The sequence below is a fragment of the Canis lupus genome, chromosome 9 (genome assembly GCF_003254725.2).
Source record: "Canis lupus dingo isolate Sandy chromosome 9, ASM325472v2, whole genome shotgun sequence".
In the NCBI taxonomy this organism is placed as follows: domain Eukaryota; kingdom Metazoa; phylum Chordata; class Mammalia; order Carnivora; family Canidae; genus Canis; species Canis lupus.
In genome coordinates, this window is record NC_064251.1 from 20293358 (window position 1) to 20309624 (window position 16267).

At 51.6% G+C, this 16267-nt stretch overlaps 2 protein-coding genes across 11 annotated transcripts; one reads left to right on the top strand and one right to left on the bottom strand.

Annotated features, from left to right (window-relative positions):
• Positions 1-441: 441 nt before the first annotated feature.
• ATXN7L3 (ataxin 7 like 3) lies at positions 442-6549 on the top strand. 4 transcript variants are annotated; one of them, XM_025439755.3, is made up of 12 exons: positions 442-546; positions 840-972; positions 1178-1349; positions 1529-1626; positions 1832-1854; positions 2162-2228; positions 2383-2468; positions 2784-2852; positions 3138-3181; positions 3454-3525; positions 3620-3777; positions 3890-6549. In XM_025439755.3, the coding sequence occupies exons 1-12, from the start codon at positions 496-498 to the stop codon at positions 4036-4038; spliced, it is 1122 nt and encodes a 373-aa protein (XP_025295540.3). In that variant the 5' UTR covers positions 442-495; the 3' UTR covers positions 4039-6549. The 4 variants fall into 4 exon arrangements, with proteins under 4 accessions (XP_025295540.3, XP_025295544.3, XP_025295543.3 ...); XM_025439759.3 differs by having other exon boundaries at positions 2440-2468; XM_025439758.3 differs by having other exon boundaries at positions 2183-2228.
• A 77-nt stretch (positions 6550-6626) lies between these two features.
• Positions 6627-11091, bottom strand: TMUB2 (transmembrane and ubiquitin like domain containing 2). 7 transcript variants are annotated; one of them, XM_025439762.3, is made up of 4 exons: positions 10946-11091; positions 10272-10396; positions 8150-8716; positions 6627-7898 (listed from the first exon to the last, which is right to left on the bottom strand). In XM_025439762.3, the coding sequence occupies exons 2-4, from the start codon at positions 10304-10306 to the stop codon at positions 7532-7534; spliced, it is 969 nt and encodes a 322-aa protein (XP_025295547.1). In that variant the 5' UTR covers positions 10307-10396; positions 10946-11091; the 3' UTR covers positions 6627-7531. The 7 variants fall into 7 exon arrangements, with proteins under 7 accessions (XP_025295547.1, XP_025295548.1, XP_025295550.1 ...); XM_025439763.3 differs by having other exon boundaries at positions 10892-11026; XM_025439765.3 differs by lacking the exon at positions 10946-11091 and adding an exon at positions 9448-9610 and having other exon boundaries at positions 10272-10812.
• Between the last annotated feature and the right edge of the window lie 5176 nt (positions 11092-16267).

Genomic DNA, 16267 nt, shown 5'->3' on the forward strand with positions numbered 1-16267 from the left:
GGCTGAAAGCAGAGGTGACTCTGAGGAGAGCCTAGGGAAGGGGGGGGGGTATTTAGGAGTCTGTGCAGTTCTTTGCCACACCCTGTGGGTTTGCTTTGAGGCCTTAGAGTTCCTTCTCCTCCCCCTGCTGCATTGCACCATGGGTATGGAAGAGGGGTTTGAGTTTGGGGGACCTGGGGTGAGCTGCTGCCTCCTATGGACTCAGACTTGGACTGGTAGCAGAGTCCAGGGCCTGAGTTCAGTCCTGGGAAGGACTAGGCCGCCTTTGGGTTTCAGGCCCTGAAGGACCATCCAGACTTAGTGAGCCTAGGCCTTGGGGAAGGGTAGATCCTGATGCCAGCATTAAGCTCTGGGCAGTGGGGTGCAGAGGGGAGGTGGCAGTCTCCAGAGGTGTCTTGGACTCACACCAACATCCCCCCACCCCCATGTGTGCAGCCGTGTTGCCGCCCGCTGTGCTATGAGCAGTCAGAGCGCCGTCTCCACAAGAGTTTACAAATGAAAATGGAGGAAATGTCTTTGTCTGGCCTGGATAACAGCAAACTAGAGGTGAGGGCTCCCCCACGTGTGCCTCTAGTTCTTTCTCTTGATGTCTCTACGTCGCTATATCTGGCGTTCACACCAAAGAGGAATTTGGGTAGTCAGCCTGGTTCCTTAAAGGGAATAGCCAGCTGAAAAGGCCCAAGGCTCCGGAAGAAGAAAGGATGCGAAGTCAAGATGGGGAAAATGGCAAAGAAAGCATTATTTTTGGCCAGGGCGAGTTGGCAGATTTGGTTGGTGAGAGTTGCTCTCAGTCCAGGGGGCCAAGACTCCTGACCGTGGATGTTCTCCCCTGGGCCCAGGCCATCGCTCAGGAGATATACGCGGACCTGGTCGAGGATTCTTGTTTGGGATTCTGCTTTGAGGTACACCGGGCTGTCAAGTGTGGCTACTTCTTCCTGGACGACACGGACCCTGATAGCATGAAGGATTTTGGTGAGCTTCAGGGTTGAAGGAGAGCCATCCGGCCCCTGTCCCGGGGATACTTGCAAGTTCCTCCTCTGGAAACTGCACCAGACGTAGTACCTGGGGCTCCTGTGAGCCCAGGCAGGGGGTTTCAAGAGGCCATGGGGCCATGGGCGGGAGACAAGAGGTGAGGGTCCCCTGCCTGCCCTGATCGCCACGCCTCTCCTGTCCCCAGAGATCGTGGACCAGCCGGGGTTGGACATCTTTGGACAGGTTTTCAACCAGTGGAAGAGCAAGGAGTGTGTCTGCCCCAATTGCAGCCGTAGTATTGCTGCCTCTCGCTTCGCTCCCCATCTGGAGAAGTGCCTGGGAATGGGCCGGAACAGCAGCCGCATCGCCAACCGCCGGTGAGGGCGTCTCTCTCCGCTAGAACCAGAGATGCTGGTCCCACCTCTTGTAACTTGTGGCATGGTGTAGTCCCCCAGGGGCATTGGTGGGGCACAGAGGGTGGCTCGTGCTTGGCCTCTGTGGTTGGGGGCAGAGAGAGGTGGCTGTCTTGACCCTTTCTCTTCCCTTCCGTTGGTAGGATTGCCAATAGCAACAATATGAACAAGTCAGAGAGTGACCAAGAGGATAATGATGACATCAATGACAACGACTGGTCCTATGGCTCAGAGAAGAAAGGTGTTTGGGGATTTGGGGAAACTGGCTGGGGGGACAGGGGGATGCAGCCCATCAGGGTGAGGCAGACAAGCAAGAATTGGGTATGTAAGGGTCACAGGTCGTTATATTGAATGAGAAGGGGAGAATGTAGCTTTGTGCTTTTCTGTAGGGGTCCTTAGATTGAAGGCTTAAGATGATCCTCTCCTTTCTTTTTTGTCCTACACAGCCAAGAAGAGAAAATCGGACAAGGTGAGAGCCGGGCGAGCATGAGGGCAATTGGGGCAAAGGACGGATACCCTCCCTTATGGGCAGGGAGTCCTCGGGTATCTTGACTCAAGTCTGAGGTCATCGGGTGCCTCTCTGGGTTTCGGGATGAGGGTGTCTGTGGTGGGCAGGAGGGCCACGGAGGCCTTGGTGGGAGTAGGGGAGGAGGAAATACGGGTAGGTGGGCCTCTTACTGGGGAGCAAGAGTAGGAATTTGAGGATGTTTCTTTGTCAAATCTTTTTTCCTTCCCTGGGTTCTCGGCTCCCCCTTATCGTTACCCTTTCCCCAAAGCTGTGGTATCTCCCATTCCAGAACCCCAATTCCCCTCGAAGATCCAAGTCTTTAAAACACAAAAATGGTGAGTGGGGCTTAAACAATGGGGATGATCTTAGCTGTGTCTTTAGGGACTCATTGTTGGAGGGTGGAGGTGGGGGGCTTAGGGGACAGGGGGATGATCGAGGGAGGGCCTGTGATCCTTCTGTCACCCCCACTTCCTCTCTGGTTATTTTCAGGGTTCTCTGTCTGTACCTCTGCATCAAACACCCTTCCCCTTCTTTTTTCTTCTTCAGGGGAACTTAGCAATTCGGATCCTTTTAAGGTGAGTAGGTACTGCCCCTCTCAGGTTCTCTCTTGTTTTCTTTGTTGTGAGTTGAGCGGGATTTGGACAGGTGGGGGGATCAGAATCCTGATGGCCTGAAGCACTAGATGGGATATTGAGATCTTGCATATTCTTGTGATTGCTGGGTCTCAGCCCCTCCCTGATGCACAGGTGGGATGGGAAGAATCACTAGCAAACTGCTGGGTAGTCCCAGGGCCCTCCCATGTAGAGAAGGGTGAGAGGGACTGGTTCCCCACCCCCGTTGGGCCCTTCCCCCTCCCTCTTGGGCTGACCTGTACCTTTGTTTTTCCCCAGTATAACAACTCAACTGGGATCAGCTACGAGACCCTGGGGCCGGACGAGCTGCGTAACCTGCTCACCACGGTGAGAGACCAGGGAAGGGGAAGCCCTTGGGAGTGGGCTGGAGTCGCAGGCAGTGGTCATGTCTCTGGAGGAGGAGTGGTCATGACTATGTGACAGCAGTCAGGGCCACATAGCTCCCTCTCTCTGGAATTAGGTTTTCTGGCCAGCGGTGGTCTGGGACAGGCTGTTCTGGACACCTTGGGGCCGTTGCTGCTCCTGCGATGTAGCATTTGTACAGAAGAGAATGTCTAGGGTCTAGAGTAGGCTCCCCTCCATCCCTCCTTTCAGCTTATATTCCTCTTCCAGCAATGTGGGGTGATTTCTGAACACACCAAGAAGATGTGCACAAGGTGAGCTCAGAACCTAGAAAGGGGGCCAGGGGGCCCTCCTGCACACTCACCCTGGGCTTGGGTCGGGAGTACCCTTGGACTTGAGCAATGGGGCTCCCACCCTTCCCCTCCCTCCTCTGATGGTCAGGCCTTAGGCCACAATCTGGGGGCACTCTGTTTATCCCTTCCCCGTCTGTCTATTCCTCCCACCTCTGCTGAGGGAAGGGGTCTCACCTGAGTTCCTCAGACCCTTCTTGCTTTGTTAGAGTCTTAAGTGGTTGTCTTCCCACTAGGTCCCTGCGCTGCCCCCAGCACACAGATGAGCAGCGGCGAGCCGTGCGGATTTATTTCCTTGGACCCTCAGCGTAAGGGACCCTCCTGGCAGGGTGGTAGGCCAGGGAAAAGTAGGATGATGATGGGTAGCCCTGAACCCCTTCTGTGCTCCCTCTTTTCTTCCAGCGTCCTCCCAGAGGTCGAGAGTTCCCTGGATAATGACAGCTTTGACATGACTGACAGCCAGGCCCTGATCAGCCGGCTTCAGTGGGACGGCTCCTCTGACCTTTCACCCTCTGATTCAGGCTCCTCCAAGACGAGTGAGAATCAGGGATGGGGTCTAGGTAGGTGATACATGCGGGCCCCATAGGCTGTCTGCTCAAAGCTGGGGTTGTGGGGACACCTGTGTTACCTCACACAGCCCAGCCCTCATCCCTGGTGCCTCTTTCTCTTTAGGTACCAACAGCTCCGAGTCACGGAAAACTAAGAAAAAGAAATCCCATCTGAGCCTGGTAGGGACTGCCTCCAGCCTAGGCTCCAACAAGAAGAAGAAGCCAAAGCCACCGGCACCCCCAACGCCCAGCATCTACGATGACATCAACTGACTTGGGTGCAAGGGATAGCCATTGGCTGAGCAGAGCCCTCTCTCCCAACCCCCACCCAGGTGGCAAAGCCTGGCAAATGGACGGCTGCTGGGGGTTTGGGCTTGGGAAGCTTGGTGGGCCAGGCAGGCAGAGGATCCAAATATGCGCCCCTGGGGGGTGTCAGGGTCCTCTGTGATGGAGCATGACCCCTTGGCATGCAGGACTCAGACCTGGACATATTATGCCTTGGACATAAGTTTGGTGGGAGGCAGTTTTCCTATTTATTCTGTGAGTTACTGGATGTCCAGCTAGGCCAGGGGCCTGACCTGGGCACTGTGCCAGGGCACTGCCTGCCCCCCACCCCAGGAACTGGACTAAGCCCTGCCGAGGAGCATTGTGGCTACCCGGGAGGCTGTGGGTTGGCAGCTGAGCCTGGAGGGGGCCTCCCCCAGCTGCCCTCAGCAATGTGAATGGGTCCGGTGCTTGGAGCTGAGGGGCAGGGCTGGGCGTGTCCTGTCTGTGTGCAGAATCCTATCCAACGCCCCCAATCCCAGGGGTAGGCAGGCACAGCAAGCTGTCTGCTGAGGTGGGCGTCCAGAACTGCCACCGCCTTCCCTGCCCCGCACAGGGGCAGCCCTTTCCCCTCAGTCCCCAGGGGCCTCCTTGGCAGCAGGAGCTGTCCTTTTGTTGTTGGGTGCCAGGAAAGGGCCTCCAGCCTCTACAGCTTCAAGGAATGGGCAAGGGGAGGGTAGGAAGAGGGAGCTGTGTATCAAAATGACTCCCCCCCCCCCCACCCTACCTTTCCTCCCTGACCCAGGGCTGGTGAGGAGTGGGGCCCCAAGGTGAGAGGGAACGGTGCTGCTTTATTTGAAATGTTTTCTTACCTCATTCCCTGCCCCAGGAAGGGGCCCAGCCTCACCCTCCTGGGGTGGCCCCATGTTCCTCCCGCCTACCCTGCCCCACTGCCCTAGCAGGGCAGTCCAAGTTCCCAACTGCTGCTTGCTACCCCCCTCCTTCACCTTGCCCAGCTTCAGTTCCTCTCTCGATGCTCCTGCCTCCAACGCCTGCCCTGTTTCCCCTTCCTTAGCCGCTTTTAAGTTATTTATTCTGTACTTGTGGTTTGGGGCTCTGAGGAAAATCCTAATCTTTTCCCTCTCCCCCTTTGCTAGGAGTTGGGGTGGGAAGAGGCTAGTCTCTGTGCTCTGGGTTGTCAGTGGAGGGGGAAGGGGCATCATGCCTAGGCATCACCCCTCTGTGGGACTACCATGCCAGTGTGCCCACCTGCCTGGTCTACATCCCGAAGAGATGTACTGTTCCACCTCCACATGGGCACCATCACTCCCAAGAGCCAAGCTGGAGGACTACAGTCTGGGCTGGGAGCAGAGCTGACTGACACAGGGATGGAGTTGACCCTGAGCCATGTTCTCTGGCATTTGCTGGATGTGAACCCTGCCCTCTTCCCAGGAGGAGCCATCCCACATTTGGGTAGCTAGTACCCAGGACTGGTCGGACTGATTTGGGTTAGGGACCCTAGAGGGTTAAGGGAACAACAAGAGATAGGGCTGCAGTACCGTCTGGAACCCCAATCACCCCACCCCACCCCCCACCAGGGGGGTTCCGATTGTGGCTGATGCCTGGTTACAAATTGGTTTTTAACCCAAGAATTGTGATTATTTTTTAAAAAGCCAAACAAATTTTGGCAGGAGTTAGAATAAATCCTGGGGCCTGGGCTCCTCTGTTCTTGACCCTCCATAGTCTTCTCCCTCTAAGGGGAAGCCAGAGGGAAAGGAGGATTTCAGCCAGCCTCCAGCCTGCTTCCAAATGAAGTCTTGGGAGTGGCTGAAGGTGAAGGGGGGAAGGTCAAGGGCCATTCTCCCTTCTGAGAGGCAGCTGCAGCTCAGGCCCTACCATACCCTTTCCCCTCTGGCCTCTCCCTTTCCCCCCCCTCTGCTTGGAGGAGGGAGAAGTGGGAAGTAGTTTGGGAACTGGTTTGTCCACATCCACTTCCCCATTGTTCCTTAGCCCACCCTCAGGGCAGAGCCCCCTGCCCAAGCTGGGTAAGTGATGGGCTTGGTCCAGCAGGGACCCTGAGGGAGCAAACCCCTTTCCTTCTGGGGAGAGTGTGCCCCCCTACCATGTAGTTGAACAGGGGCTAGGAGCTCTCCACTCCCCTCTAACAGCAGGCTGTGTGGGTTTCAATTCCCATCCTTCCCACCCCGGCTAGGTGTCGTCCACCCTGTATCCTATCATGTGTCTGAGTGTGTGTGGGGGGGTTCTGTACTAATTTCCATGGCCGGTGGCTTTTCCTTCCATGCATCACTCCCCCCCGCATGCCCAGGGGCCACCCGCCTGGCATTACCGCATGCTGGGGTCATTGGGGGAGGGGGGTGGGGCTCACGCTGTCCTGTGGTCTTGAGATTTTTATTTTTGCATATGTAATCCATCCTGTACAGGTAGCTAACTTTGTAAACGCTGTGTATTTCCCCTGCCCCCATGGCTGCTGGTGTAAATAAACTGCATCTCCCATTGGTAGCCCGGCCTACCCACCCTCATTACCATGTTGATGGGGGCAGAGCAAAGCCATTCTCTTAACATCACAGAAAAGAGGCTTTACAGCCACAAAATGGAACTTTATTTAGTCACAAACACTGACCCTCCATCCAAGAACCCCAGAGGCAAGGGCCTGGGGCCCAGGGCTCCATACCCAGAGCTCGTCCTTGGAGTTGGGCAGGGTAGGACACTGGCTGAGGGCCAGAGCTGTCTCTTGCTTACAGCCTTAGGCCTAGGGTAGCAGCAGCTGTGGCTTGGCCTCTCCCAATGCTGGGGGCTTGGCTTTGTGCCCCAATCCCCTTCCTGACTGAGCTCTATAAAGGACTATTTAAAAAAAAAAAAAATACAAGCAAAGTGCTTTGAAAAAAGGGGAGAACACTGGAAACTATCCAGAACACAGAGAACACCCTATTCCTGCTACGGGGTGGAGGGAGAAGGTAGAGGCGGCTAGGTGCCTACACAGAAAGCTGACACAACCTTCATTCCTGCTGTGTGACTTTAGTCTCAAAAGATGGATATTCCCTTAAGAAACAGAAAACTACTCCAGGCTCCCTACAGAAGTATGCTGGGGCCATGCTGAGCTGCCCTGGCAGGCAGCCCTGGGTACTGAGGAGCAGACATGCAGGACAATGAAAAGAGCTAGGGCCACAGCTGGGAGGGAATCCTTGGAGCCCTGGCTCCCCGCTGAGCTGGGCCACCAGCTCAGCTCTGAACTTTAGGACCCTAAAAAGTGAAAGATGATGACATCCTTGTTTCTACCTGAGTTGTGCTTGCACAGAGGTGGGATGTCTGTACCCTCGTAGACGTGGAGGGGAGGCCCTGTACCTGCTTCCTATGTCCTAGGGAGGAGGACCCACCACATCCTTTCCACCCTTCCCCTCCCAAGCCCTTGGGCCCAGCTCTGGCCAGGAAAGGGGGAGGCCATTAAGGAGGAAGACCATGCCTTTCATTTCCCCCTATGTCCTTATCGTCCATACATCCCAAATACTAGGAAACTAAAGAAGACCGTGACCCCCACCAGGGAGACAGTGGCAGGTGCTGTGAAGAACTGGCGGTAATTGATACGGAAGTACCAGACCACGCCCAACAGCACCACGAACACAGGCACCATGAGGCTGCCCACACTGACGCCAAGGCTGGGGGGTTCGGTGGCTGAGGAGGGGGCCAAGGAGGCTGAAGGGCCTGGAACAGCTGACCCTGGGGGTGAGCGGTGGCAGTGAATCACACAGTTGTCGGTAATGTTCAGGGAACGCAGTGTGCGGGCTGGGTCCTGCAGCAGACGGCCCTGGTAGATCAGTTTCATCTGGCTCTCTTGTCCAGGAAAGTATTTACTGGAAGGATGAGGGAGAGAGAGAAGGAAAGACAAGGCGAGGAATGAGAAGGCAAGCAGGCCGGGACCAACAAAACAGGACAATGAGGGAAGAACTGAAGGGTGAGTTTCTGAGAAGGATCCCATCCACCCCTAGTGGGGGCTGGACCTGATAGATCCCTGCCACTCCCAGGTGGGTACCAGCCTCCTCTTGGGTGACCAAGGGCTGAGGGCATAGGGTATGAGCAGCCTCCCACTCTCCAGTCCACTCACCTCTTCAGGGCACCCACAGTATCCTCCGGCCTGGCCACGGCCAGCTCCTCGGTGTCATTGAGGAATTTGAGCCGCACACTGATGAGGCCAGGGCTGGGAGGGAGGCAGCTGCTATCCTCAGATCTCAGGGGGGCCTCTGGACTGCTGCTTTCTGGGCCCGCTTGTCTTTTGGGCAGGCCTTGGATGTCAAGCAGATGCTCAAGGCTCGGCTCAATACCACCCCCAGCTCCAGGCTCCCCTGTGGAGTCTCCCCCACCTTCGCCAGCCTCTTCAGCCTTCTCATCATTACTCTCTGATGGATGGGGGAGTTCAGCTGGCTCTGGGGTGACTTGGCCTGCTACTAGATGGTCCACATGCCCCAGGTGGAGGACGGATGAGTCTCCAGCTGACACAATGGTGCCCAGGAGCTGGTTGCTACCGCTGTCTGCTACGTAGGTAGAAAGCCAAGCTAGGACCAAGGCTAGAATCAGCACCACCACACCTGCCACCACAGTCACCTCATTACCCACACCCTCAATGAGGGTGACATCAGAGAGCTCCATGGCCTGGCTGCTGACTGGGTCGACACTGCAGGAACAAAGGGGGGCATAACATCAGCAGGGTATATAGGGTTGCAACCAGGTTCCTAGTTTGTTTAGGTCCTAACTGACCCAGTGCTGAAAGAAAATAGAATTCGGTGTCCTGTAGAAGGGAGAACAAACCGTCCTACCTCTGGACCTCCAACCTAAAGCTAAGGACTTAACCCTTTGCCTCTATTGTGAGACACTAGCTTTCAGGTTCCACATCTTCCCCCTCTCACATTTCAAGCTCCCAGTGAGCACGGATCACCAGGAAAACCTCGTGGCTTTGTTTGGTGACTGCTGCTGCAACTGGCTGTTGTTTTTTTGTAGGTGGGGGAAAATTTTTTTGCTTTTTTGCGCCCTCAGTTCCTCTGGGATTTCTTTTTTCTTTTTTCTTTTTTTTTTTTTAATTTTATGATAGTCACAGAGAGAGAGAGAGAGAGAGAGAGGCAGAGACACAGGCAGAGGGAGAAGCAGGCTCCATGCACCGGGAGCCCGACGTGGGATTCGATCCCGGGTCTCCAGGATCACGCCCTGGGCCAAAGGCAGCCGCCAAAACGCTGCGCCACCCAGGGATCCCTCCTCTGGGATTTCTATCACTTGGTCTAGCAATGATGCCCCCCTGAGAAGCCTCCAAGGTGGCTTCAGAAAGACCAAAAACTATGAAATGTTTTATTTTAGGGTCTTCTGGAGGCATAGTGCAGCCACTCTTGCCAGAATGTCTCATTTGAACCCTACCTCATTCACGGTCACGTATTCAGGTTCTGATGTCAAGAACCAAAAATTTAATTTTCCGTCAGAAGCATAGACCATCCCAAAAGGACACATCTGTAGGGGCCAGCAGCAGACATTATGCAGCAGGCACTGTTGTCTGCCCACCTCTGAAACTCTTCTGAAAGTCCTAGGGAGCAAAGGAGGACAGGCACGAGAAACACTACCCTCCTGGGTCACCACAGGTTCACAACGGCAAAACCACCACCTAAGTGGAAAGGATCTGGAAAAGATTCCAAAACAGCTCTCACAAACCATATCCCTCTCTCTCCTCATGTACTGTATAGGTTTCCCTTGGCAATTTCTTAGAAAGGCAAGAAGGACCTGGGCTTGCTCCTTAGAGTACCTTCTCTTTCCCTTGGAGAATGTGCGGCTTTCACAGCTGTCCCCAGGCAAATCCAATCCAATGATTATCATTAATAGACTATCCTCACAATACCTATAAAAACCTCATTATACTTATCTACCTGTCCATCTCTCCCTACTAGGCTTCTGGAAGACAAGGATCACCATGTATTTTTTTATGTACCCTAGTGCTCAGTATAATGCTATAGTAGCTGCTAAAAGAATACTTGTGGGACATATCAACATCTCAATAGCTTCCACATCCTTATTTAGAACATGGGCCCTGGAGTAAAAACAAAAAACAAAAAACAAAAAACAAAACCACCAAAAAACAAAAAGCCTAATTATAATCCCAGCCTTGCCTCTTACTAGCTCTGTAACCTCGGACAACTTTCTCAGGGCCTCAGCTTTTTCATCAGTAAAATGGGGTTAAAAATAGTACCTACCTCATAAGGTTGTTTTGACGGTGACGGGAAATCATCGAAGCAAAATACTTAGCACAGTGTCTGGCACATTGCAGTGATTCAATAAATAAATGGTAGCAATTACTTATCGCTTCCACAACTAGCCCCTAATGGTAAGAAGGTTAATGTCACCGACCCTGATTTACAGAAAAGGAAATTGCAGCGAATAGAAGCGAAAACGACTGGCACAGACACACGGCACTTTCGTGGGCAGGGGCCAGGCAGGACCCCAGGTCTCCTGCCTCAGAGGCCTTTGCTGTCTTCTCAGTCTGTGGGCGACCCGGACCGCGCGGTGAGGAGGGGTCCCGACCCTGCCTTTTCTGAGGCGAAGGCTCCGCGTGGGGCGGCCCTATTCCCGCGGGGCTGGAGAGGAGTCCGTGGACCCACCCGAGAGAAAGGCTGCCTGGTCCCTGGCCGCCAAGCTCAATTCTCCCGGCCCGTAAGGGGTAGAGACCCGTGAGGGGGCCACAAACCATCCACACCCCTCAAACTTCGGGGCGGGGCTGGGGGCCTGGGGGCGGGGCTTGAGGGCGCGGGGAGTCATGGGAAATTAAAGGAGGACTGAACCGGTACTGTGCTTGGATAGGGAAGGCGTTCCTCACCTGAAACGGCCAGACTAAGTGTTTTGACTTCGCTAGGACGGCCCATGGACTCACCTTTCCGTAGGGGCCGGGGGAGGGGCTGGTATCCCCGATTCTGTCCAGGGTCCCGTCTCTTCCGGCTTCTCCCGGAAGCTGTTTTAATCAGAGACAGGAAGTCCCGCCTCCGCGCTGTGCACTGATGGCGTAAGTCTACGTAAGGCGGGCTGACGTAAGCGTATTCTTCAATAGGGACAGGTTTCTCAGCGGAAGGAGGGGCGGGGTTATTGTTGGCGGAATCAGCGCCCTTCTGGGGCGGGGCCACGCTCAGTGGGCGGGGCCTAAAGAGCCCCTGAGTGAGGGGCGGGGCCACATGGAGTTGGGGAGGTGCTTGGGAGAAGGCGTGGCTTCGCGTCTGGAAGACCCGCGTGCTGGCAGAGCCGGGCAGAACGTGAGCGGCGCTTGCCTCGTCCCGGCGTGTTCTTCCGGCCTTTCTCCCAGCCTCCCGGGCTGGTTGGGTTTATTATCGCTCTGTAACGCGCCTTGAGCTCCTGGTTAGCGAGATCAGTAGGGACTGGGCTCTCTGACCTCCAAAAGTTCAACTCAGGGCTAGTAAGAAGACGGGGCCATTTAGTCACCATTCGGGTGGTCCAAGATTGCGGCCCCAGGTAGTGTGAGACCTTGGTAAATAAGGCGAGAAAGCATTTCAAAGAAGGCACAGATTCAGCGCAGACTTAAGGCCCAAGAAAAGAAGCCCAGAAAGAAAAAAAAAAGGCTCAGCTCCAAAAACGTAGCCGGATATTGCAATTAAAATTCTTTCGAGGTGGGGATCCCTGGATGGCTCAGCGGTTTAGCACCTGCCTTCGGCCCATGGCGTGATCCTGGAGTCCTGGGATCGAGTCCCGCATCGGGGCTCCCTGCATGGAGCCTGCTTCTCCCTCTGCTTCTCTCTGCCTCTCTCTCTTTCTGTGTCTCTCATGAATAAATAAGGTTTCAGCTCAGGTTATGATCTCAGGGTCATGAGATTGAGTCCCCCCAAGGGGCTTCCAGATTTAGCGGGGAGTCGGCTTGGAACTCTTCCTCTCCCTTTGCCCCTCCCCCTTGCTCTTTCTCTCTCTCCAAAATAAATAAGTCTTAAAAAATTTTTTTCTTCAAAAGACATGTTAGGATTTTGTTGTTTTCTGACGAACTATTTATTGATTGAAGTATAAAAAAGGCAGACGAGGCAAATTCATAAGAGTTCAGTGGTTTTCACCAACACACCAATAGAGCCAGCACTCAGATAAAGAAATAGAAAATGATCCCAAAGCCACCCCCCCCTCATGTTCTCTTCCAGGCACTAATTTACAAAGCATAGACACTATTATGACTTCTGTTACCATAGATGAGTTTTGTTTTTGCACGTTGTATGAATGGAATCAAGCCATCTGACTTATTCTTCTTTCCAAGTCTTATTGTGAAATACACATAAATTTACCACTTTAACCATTTCTAGATGGTTTTTAAAAAAACTTTGAGAGACAGCAAGGGCGTGAAAGAGAGAGCACAAGCACTGGGGAGGGGTAGAGGGAGAAGCAGACTCCCCAGTGAGCAGGGAGCCCAATGTGGGACTTGATCCTAGGACCCTAAGATCATGACCTGAATTGAAGGCAAACGCTCAACCAACTGAGCCCTTTAGGTGTGCTCCGCCCTGCTGTTTTAACCATTTTAAGCGACTAATTCAGTGGCATTAAGTACATTCATAATGTACACCCATCATGGTTATCCATTTGCAATACCCATGCCTCCTTCCCACCTCCAATCTACTTTCTATGAATTTTCCTATTCCAGGTATCCCATATAAGTGGAATCATAAAATATTTGTCCTTTTTCCCAATTTGTATTGTATGATTGGCTTATTTCACTTAACGATGTTTTCAGGGATCATCCATCAAAATGATGGATTTGTATACCCTATCAAAATTTCATTCCTTTTATAGGCTGAATAATATTCCATTGTATGTATATAGTACACTTTCTTCATCCATCTATTAATGGACATTTGTGTTGTTTCCACCTTGCAGCTATTATGCATAGTACTGCTATGAACATTGATGCGCAAGTATCTGTTTGAGTCCTTGCTTTCAACTCTTTTGTCTGGTTTCTTTTGATCAACTGTATGTTTGTAAAATGAAAGGTATTTTTAAATTTTTGCATACATGTATTTTGGGGGCTTAAAATTTAGTGTTTTTTTTTTTTAAAGATTTTATTTTTTTTTATAATAGTCACAGAGAGAGAGAGAAAGAGAGAGGCAGAGACACAGGCAGAGGGAGAAGCAGGCTCCATGCACCGGGATCCCGATGTGGGATTCGATCCTGGGTCTCCAGGATCGCGCCCTGGGCCAAAGGCAGGCGCCAAACCACTGCGCCACCCAGGGATCCCAAAATTTAGTGTTTTTATTTTGAAGAATGCAGGAGGGGTAGAGTACCATAGTACAGTTAAACAGAATTTTGAACAGTAAATAGAGGTTTACCAAGCAAAGTTCCAGAGAGAGTAGCAAGTTCAAGGGCTTTCAATACATGCTTGATGGAATGAATAAACCAAGGAGCCGAACCACTGTTAATGCTTCTGAGAGTTGGGCAGCCCTGGTGGCTCAGTGGTTTAGCACCGCCTTCAGCCCAGGGCCTGATCCTAGAGACCCAGGATCGAGTCCCACATCGGGCTCCCTGCATGGAGCCTGCTTCTCCCTCTGCCTGTTTCTCTGCCTCTCTCTCTCTCTATGTCTATCATGAATAAATAAAATCTTTAAAAAAAATGCTTCTGAGAGTTTATTATGTGCCAGGTACTGTGGTAAGTACTTCACATACATTATCTTATGGAGCCCTATCAAATAGCTCTTATTATACCCATTTTATAGGCTTGAAAACTGAGGCTCATAAAGAATAAATAGTTGTCCAAACTATGCCACTAGTGCTTTAGCTAAAGTTGTCTAGTGCTTGTGCTCGAGCTCATTCTCACACTCTCTTGCTCTTGCTCTCTCTGTATATATATATATTCTTATTCTCAATATTTGGTCCCCTCCTTTTTTTATTCAACTATATGCCATGAAGCTTTTCCTATGTAACTGAATGTTTTTATAGCATCATAGCATAGCTTTAAGGTGCTCAGCAGTATCATCTTCCGTGTTACATCATAATTTTTAAGCTATTATCTCATTTGGATGGACATTTAGATTGTTTTCAGTACTTTGTTTTCAAAGTATTTTCATAGACATCTTTGTGTGTCTTTGATGACAGATTTTTGTACACACTCATGATGTTTTCCCTAGGATAAATTCCTGAAAATGGGATTGCTGGATCAAAGGGTGTTCACATTGTTCAGGTTTTTGATCCATGTCCTCCAGAAGCGTGTACCTACTTCCATTCCCACGGCAGTGTGAGTGGCACCAACTACTGTTTCCCTTCCCAAAAAAACAGGGTGAAAGTGAGAGAAAACAGGGAATAAATGAGGGAGGTTCTGAGAGACGTGACAATCCTTGAAGATGTTATAAGGGGGAAGGAGCAGAGGGAAAGGGGGGAAGTGAAATCTAAGAAGGAAATAAATGACTGAGCAATGACTTCTGAAGCCCAGCAGGGTAGAGCTGATGGCCATGGCTGCCCTGCTGAGGAGCCTACAAATCTGGCTTTTTCACTGCCCCAGGTACTGATCAATCTGTTTGGGATTAGGTACATACACTGTGTTTCCCAAACTGCATGGACTGACTTCTGCCAGAACACTTACCAAACTGCATTGCGGTTTTTGTTTTTAAGATTTACTTATTTATTTGGGGAAGACAGAGGGAGAGGGAGAGAGAATCCTAAGCACACTCCCTGCTGAGCGTGGAGCCTGACATGGGGCTCTGTCTCAGGACCAGAGATCATCACCTGAGCCAAAATTGGGAGGCTTGCCGCACTGTCCCACCCAGGTGCCCCTGCATTGTTGTTTTTAATTTTTTTTTTGTCTTACCAAATTTCTTAAAGGCAGGTGCTATGTTTGTTTTTATTCCACTAGCCCCCAAATCAATTCCAGTGCCTGCCTACAGCAGTTACTTGGTAAAGATTTTTTTAATGGATGATGGATGTATTCAGAGAAGTTGAAGGGAAGACATGGGGAATTTGAGAGAGTTCTTCTGTCTGCTGGCCAAATGCGAAGTCTTCGTTTTTTTAAGATTTACTTATTTATTTATTTGACAGAGAGAGAGCGAGAGAGGGAGCAAGCTCACAAGCAGGGGGAGTAGCAGAGGCAGAAGGAGAAGCAGGCTCTTCACTGATCAGGGAGTCCGATGTGAGTCTCGATCCCAGAATCCACAGGCGCCCCCAAAGGTGAGGTCTTAAGATAGCCATGGCCATGAGGAAAATGAATGGAACAGAAAAGGAAGGACTGGCTAGGGATAAGCTGCTGGGATGAAGGGCTGAAAAAATGGAGTTGGTGTAACGTATGGAATTACTATGTTGTACACCTGAAACTAATCACTGTATGTCAATCATACTTCAATAATACAATTTTTTTAAAAAAAGGAAAAAGAGGGGTGCCTCGGTGGCTTGATTGGTTGAGCATCTGCCTTTGGCTCCGGTCATGATCTCCGGGTCCTGGGATGGAGCCCCTCATCAGGCTCTCTGCTCAGCAGGGAGCCTGTTTCTCCCTCTCCCTCTGCCTGCTGCTCCCCCTGCTTCTGCAAGCTCTCTCTCTATCAAATAAATAAATGGAGTCCTTAAAAAAATGAAAAAGAAGGGAGGTTGAGTCTGGCAAAGAATGCATCTTATGAATGTGTACAGCAAAGGACAAGATGTAGTTAAAAGTGTTCTGAAAGAGGGATCACTGGGTGGCACAGCGGTTTGGCGCCTGCCTTTGGCCCAGGGCATGATCCTGGAGACCCGGGATCGAATCCCACGTCGGGCTCCCAGTGCATGGAGCCTGCTTCTCCCTCTGCCTATGTCTCTGCCTCTCTCTCTCTGTGACGATCATAAATAATAAATAAAAATTTATTTTAAAAAAAAGTGTTTTGAAAGAGAGGCTCTCAGGGTTGGGTATTTGAGGGTGGAGGAATTATGGGAGGAAAACAAGGAAAGAAGCCTGCAGTTGGGACTCTTATCACCACCCAAAGCTGGCCTCTTTTGAAAATAATAGTGATAATAAAAAAATTAACAGTATTTTTAGTTAATTAATTGAGAGAGAGTGCACATGCACACGAGTGGGGGGCGGGCAGAGGGAAAGTGAGAGAGGGAATCTTAGGTAGATTCTACAGTCAACACAGAGCCCAACTGGGGGCTCTATCTCACGACCCTGAGTTCATGACAGTGAAATCAAGAGTCAGACGCTTAACTGACTGAGCCATCCAGGTGCCCCATAACAGAGTATTTTAATGGATCTGACCTCTTTGGA

What these genes read in the sequence shown, in the direction of transcription:
- ATXN7L3 (XM_025439755.3), top strand. Translation starts at nt 496, where the DNA reads ATGAAAATGGAGGAAATGTCTTTGTCTGGCCTGGATAACAGCAAACTA. An exon ending in AGCCGCATCGCCAACCGCCG is followed by an intron (nt 1,350 to 1,528) that starts GTGAGGGCGTCT and finishes TTCCGTTGGTAG; the next exon opens with GATTGCCAATAGCAACAATA. An exon ending in GAATCAGGGATGGGGTCTAG is followed by an intron (nt 3,778 to 3,889) that starts GTAGGTGATACA and finishes CTTTCTCTTTAG; the next exon opens with GTACCAACAGCTCCGAGTCA.
- TMUB2 (XM_025439762.3), bottom strand. Translation starts at nt 10,306, where the DNA reads ATGATTTCCCGTCACCGTCAAAACAACCTTATGAG. An exon ending in CGTCAAAACAACCTTATGAG is followed by an intron (nt 8,717 to 10,271) that starts GTAGGTACTATT and finishes TTGTTCCTGCAG; the next exon opens with TGTCGACCCAGTCAGCAGCC. An exon ending in ACTGTGGGTGCCCTGAAGAG is followed by an intron (nt 7,899 to 8,149) that starts GTGAGTGGACTG and finishes TCATCCTTCCAG; the next exon opens with TAAATACTTTCCTGGACAAG.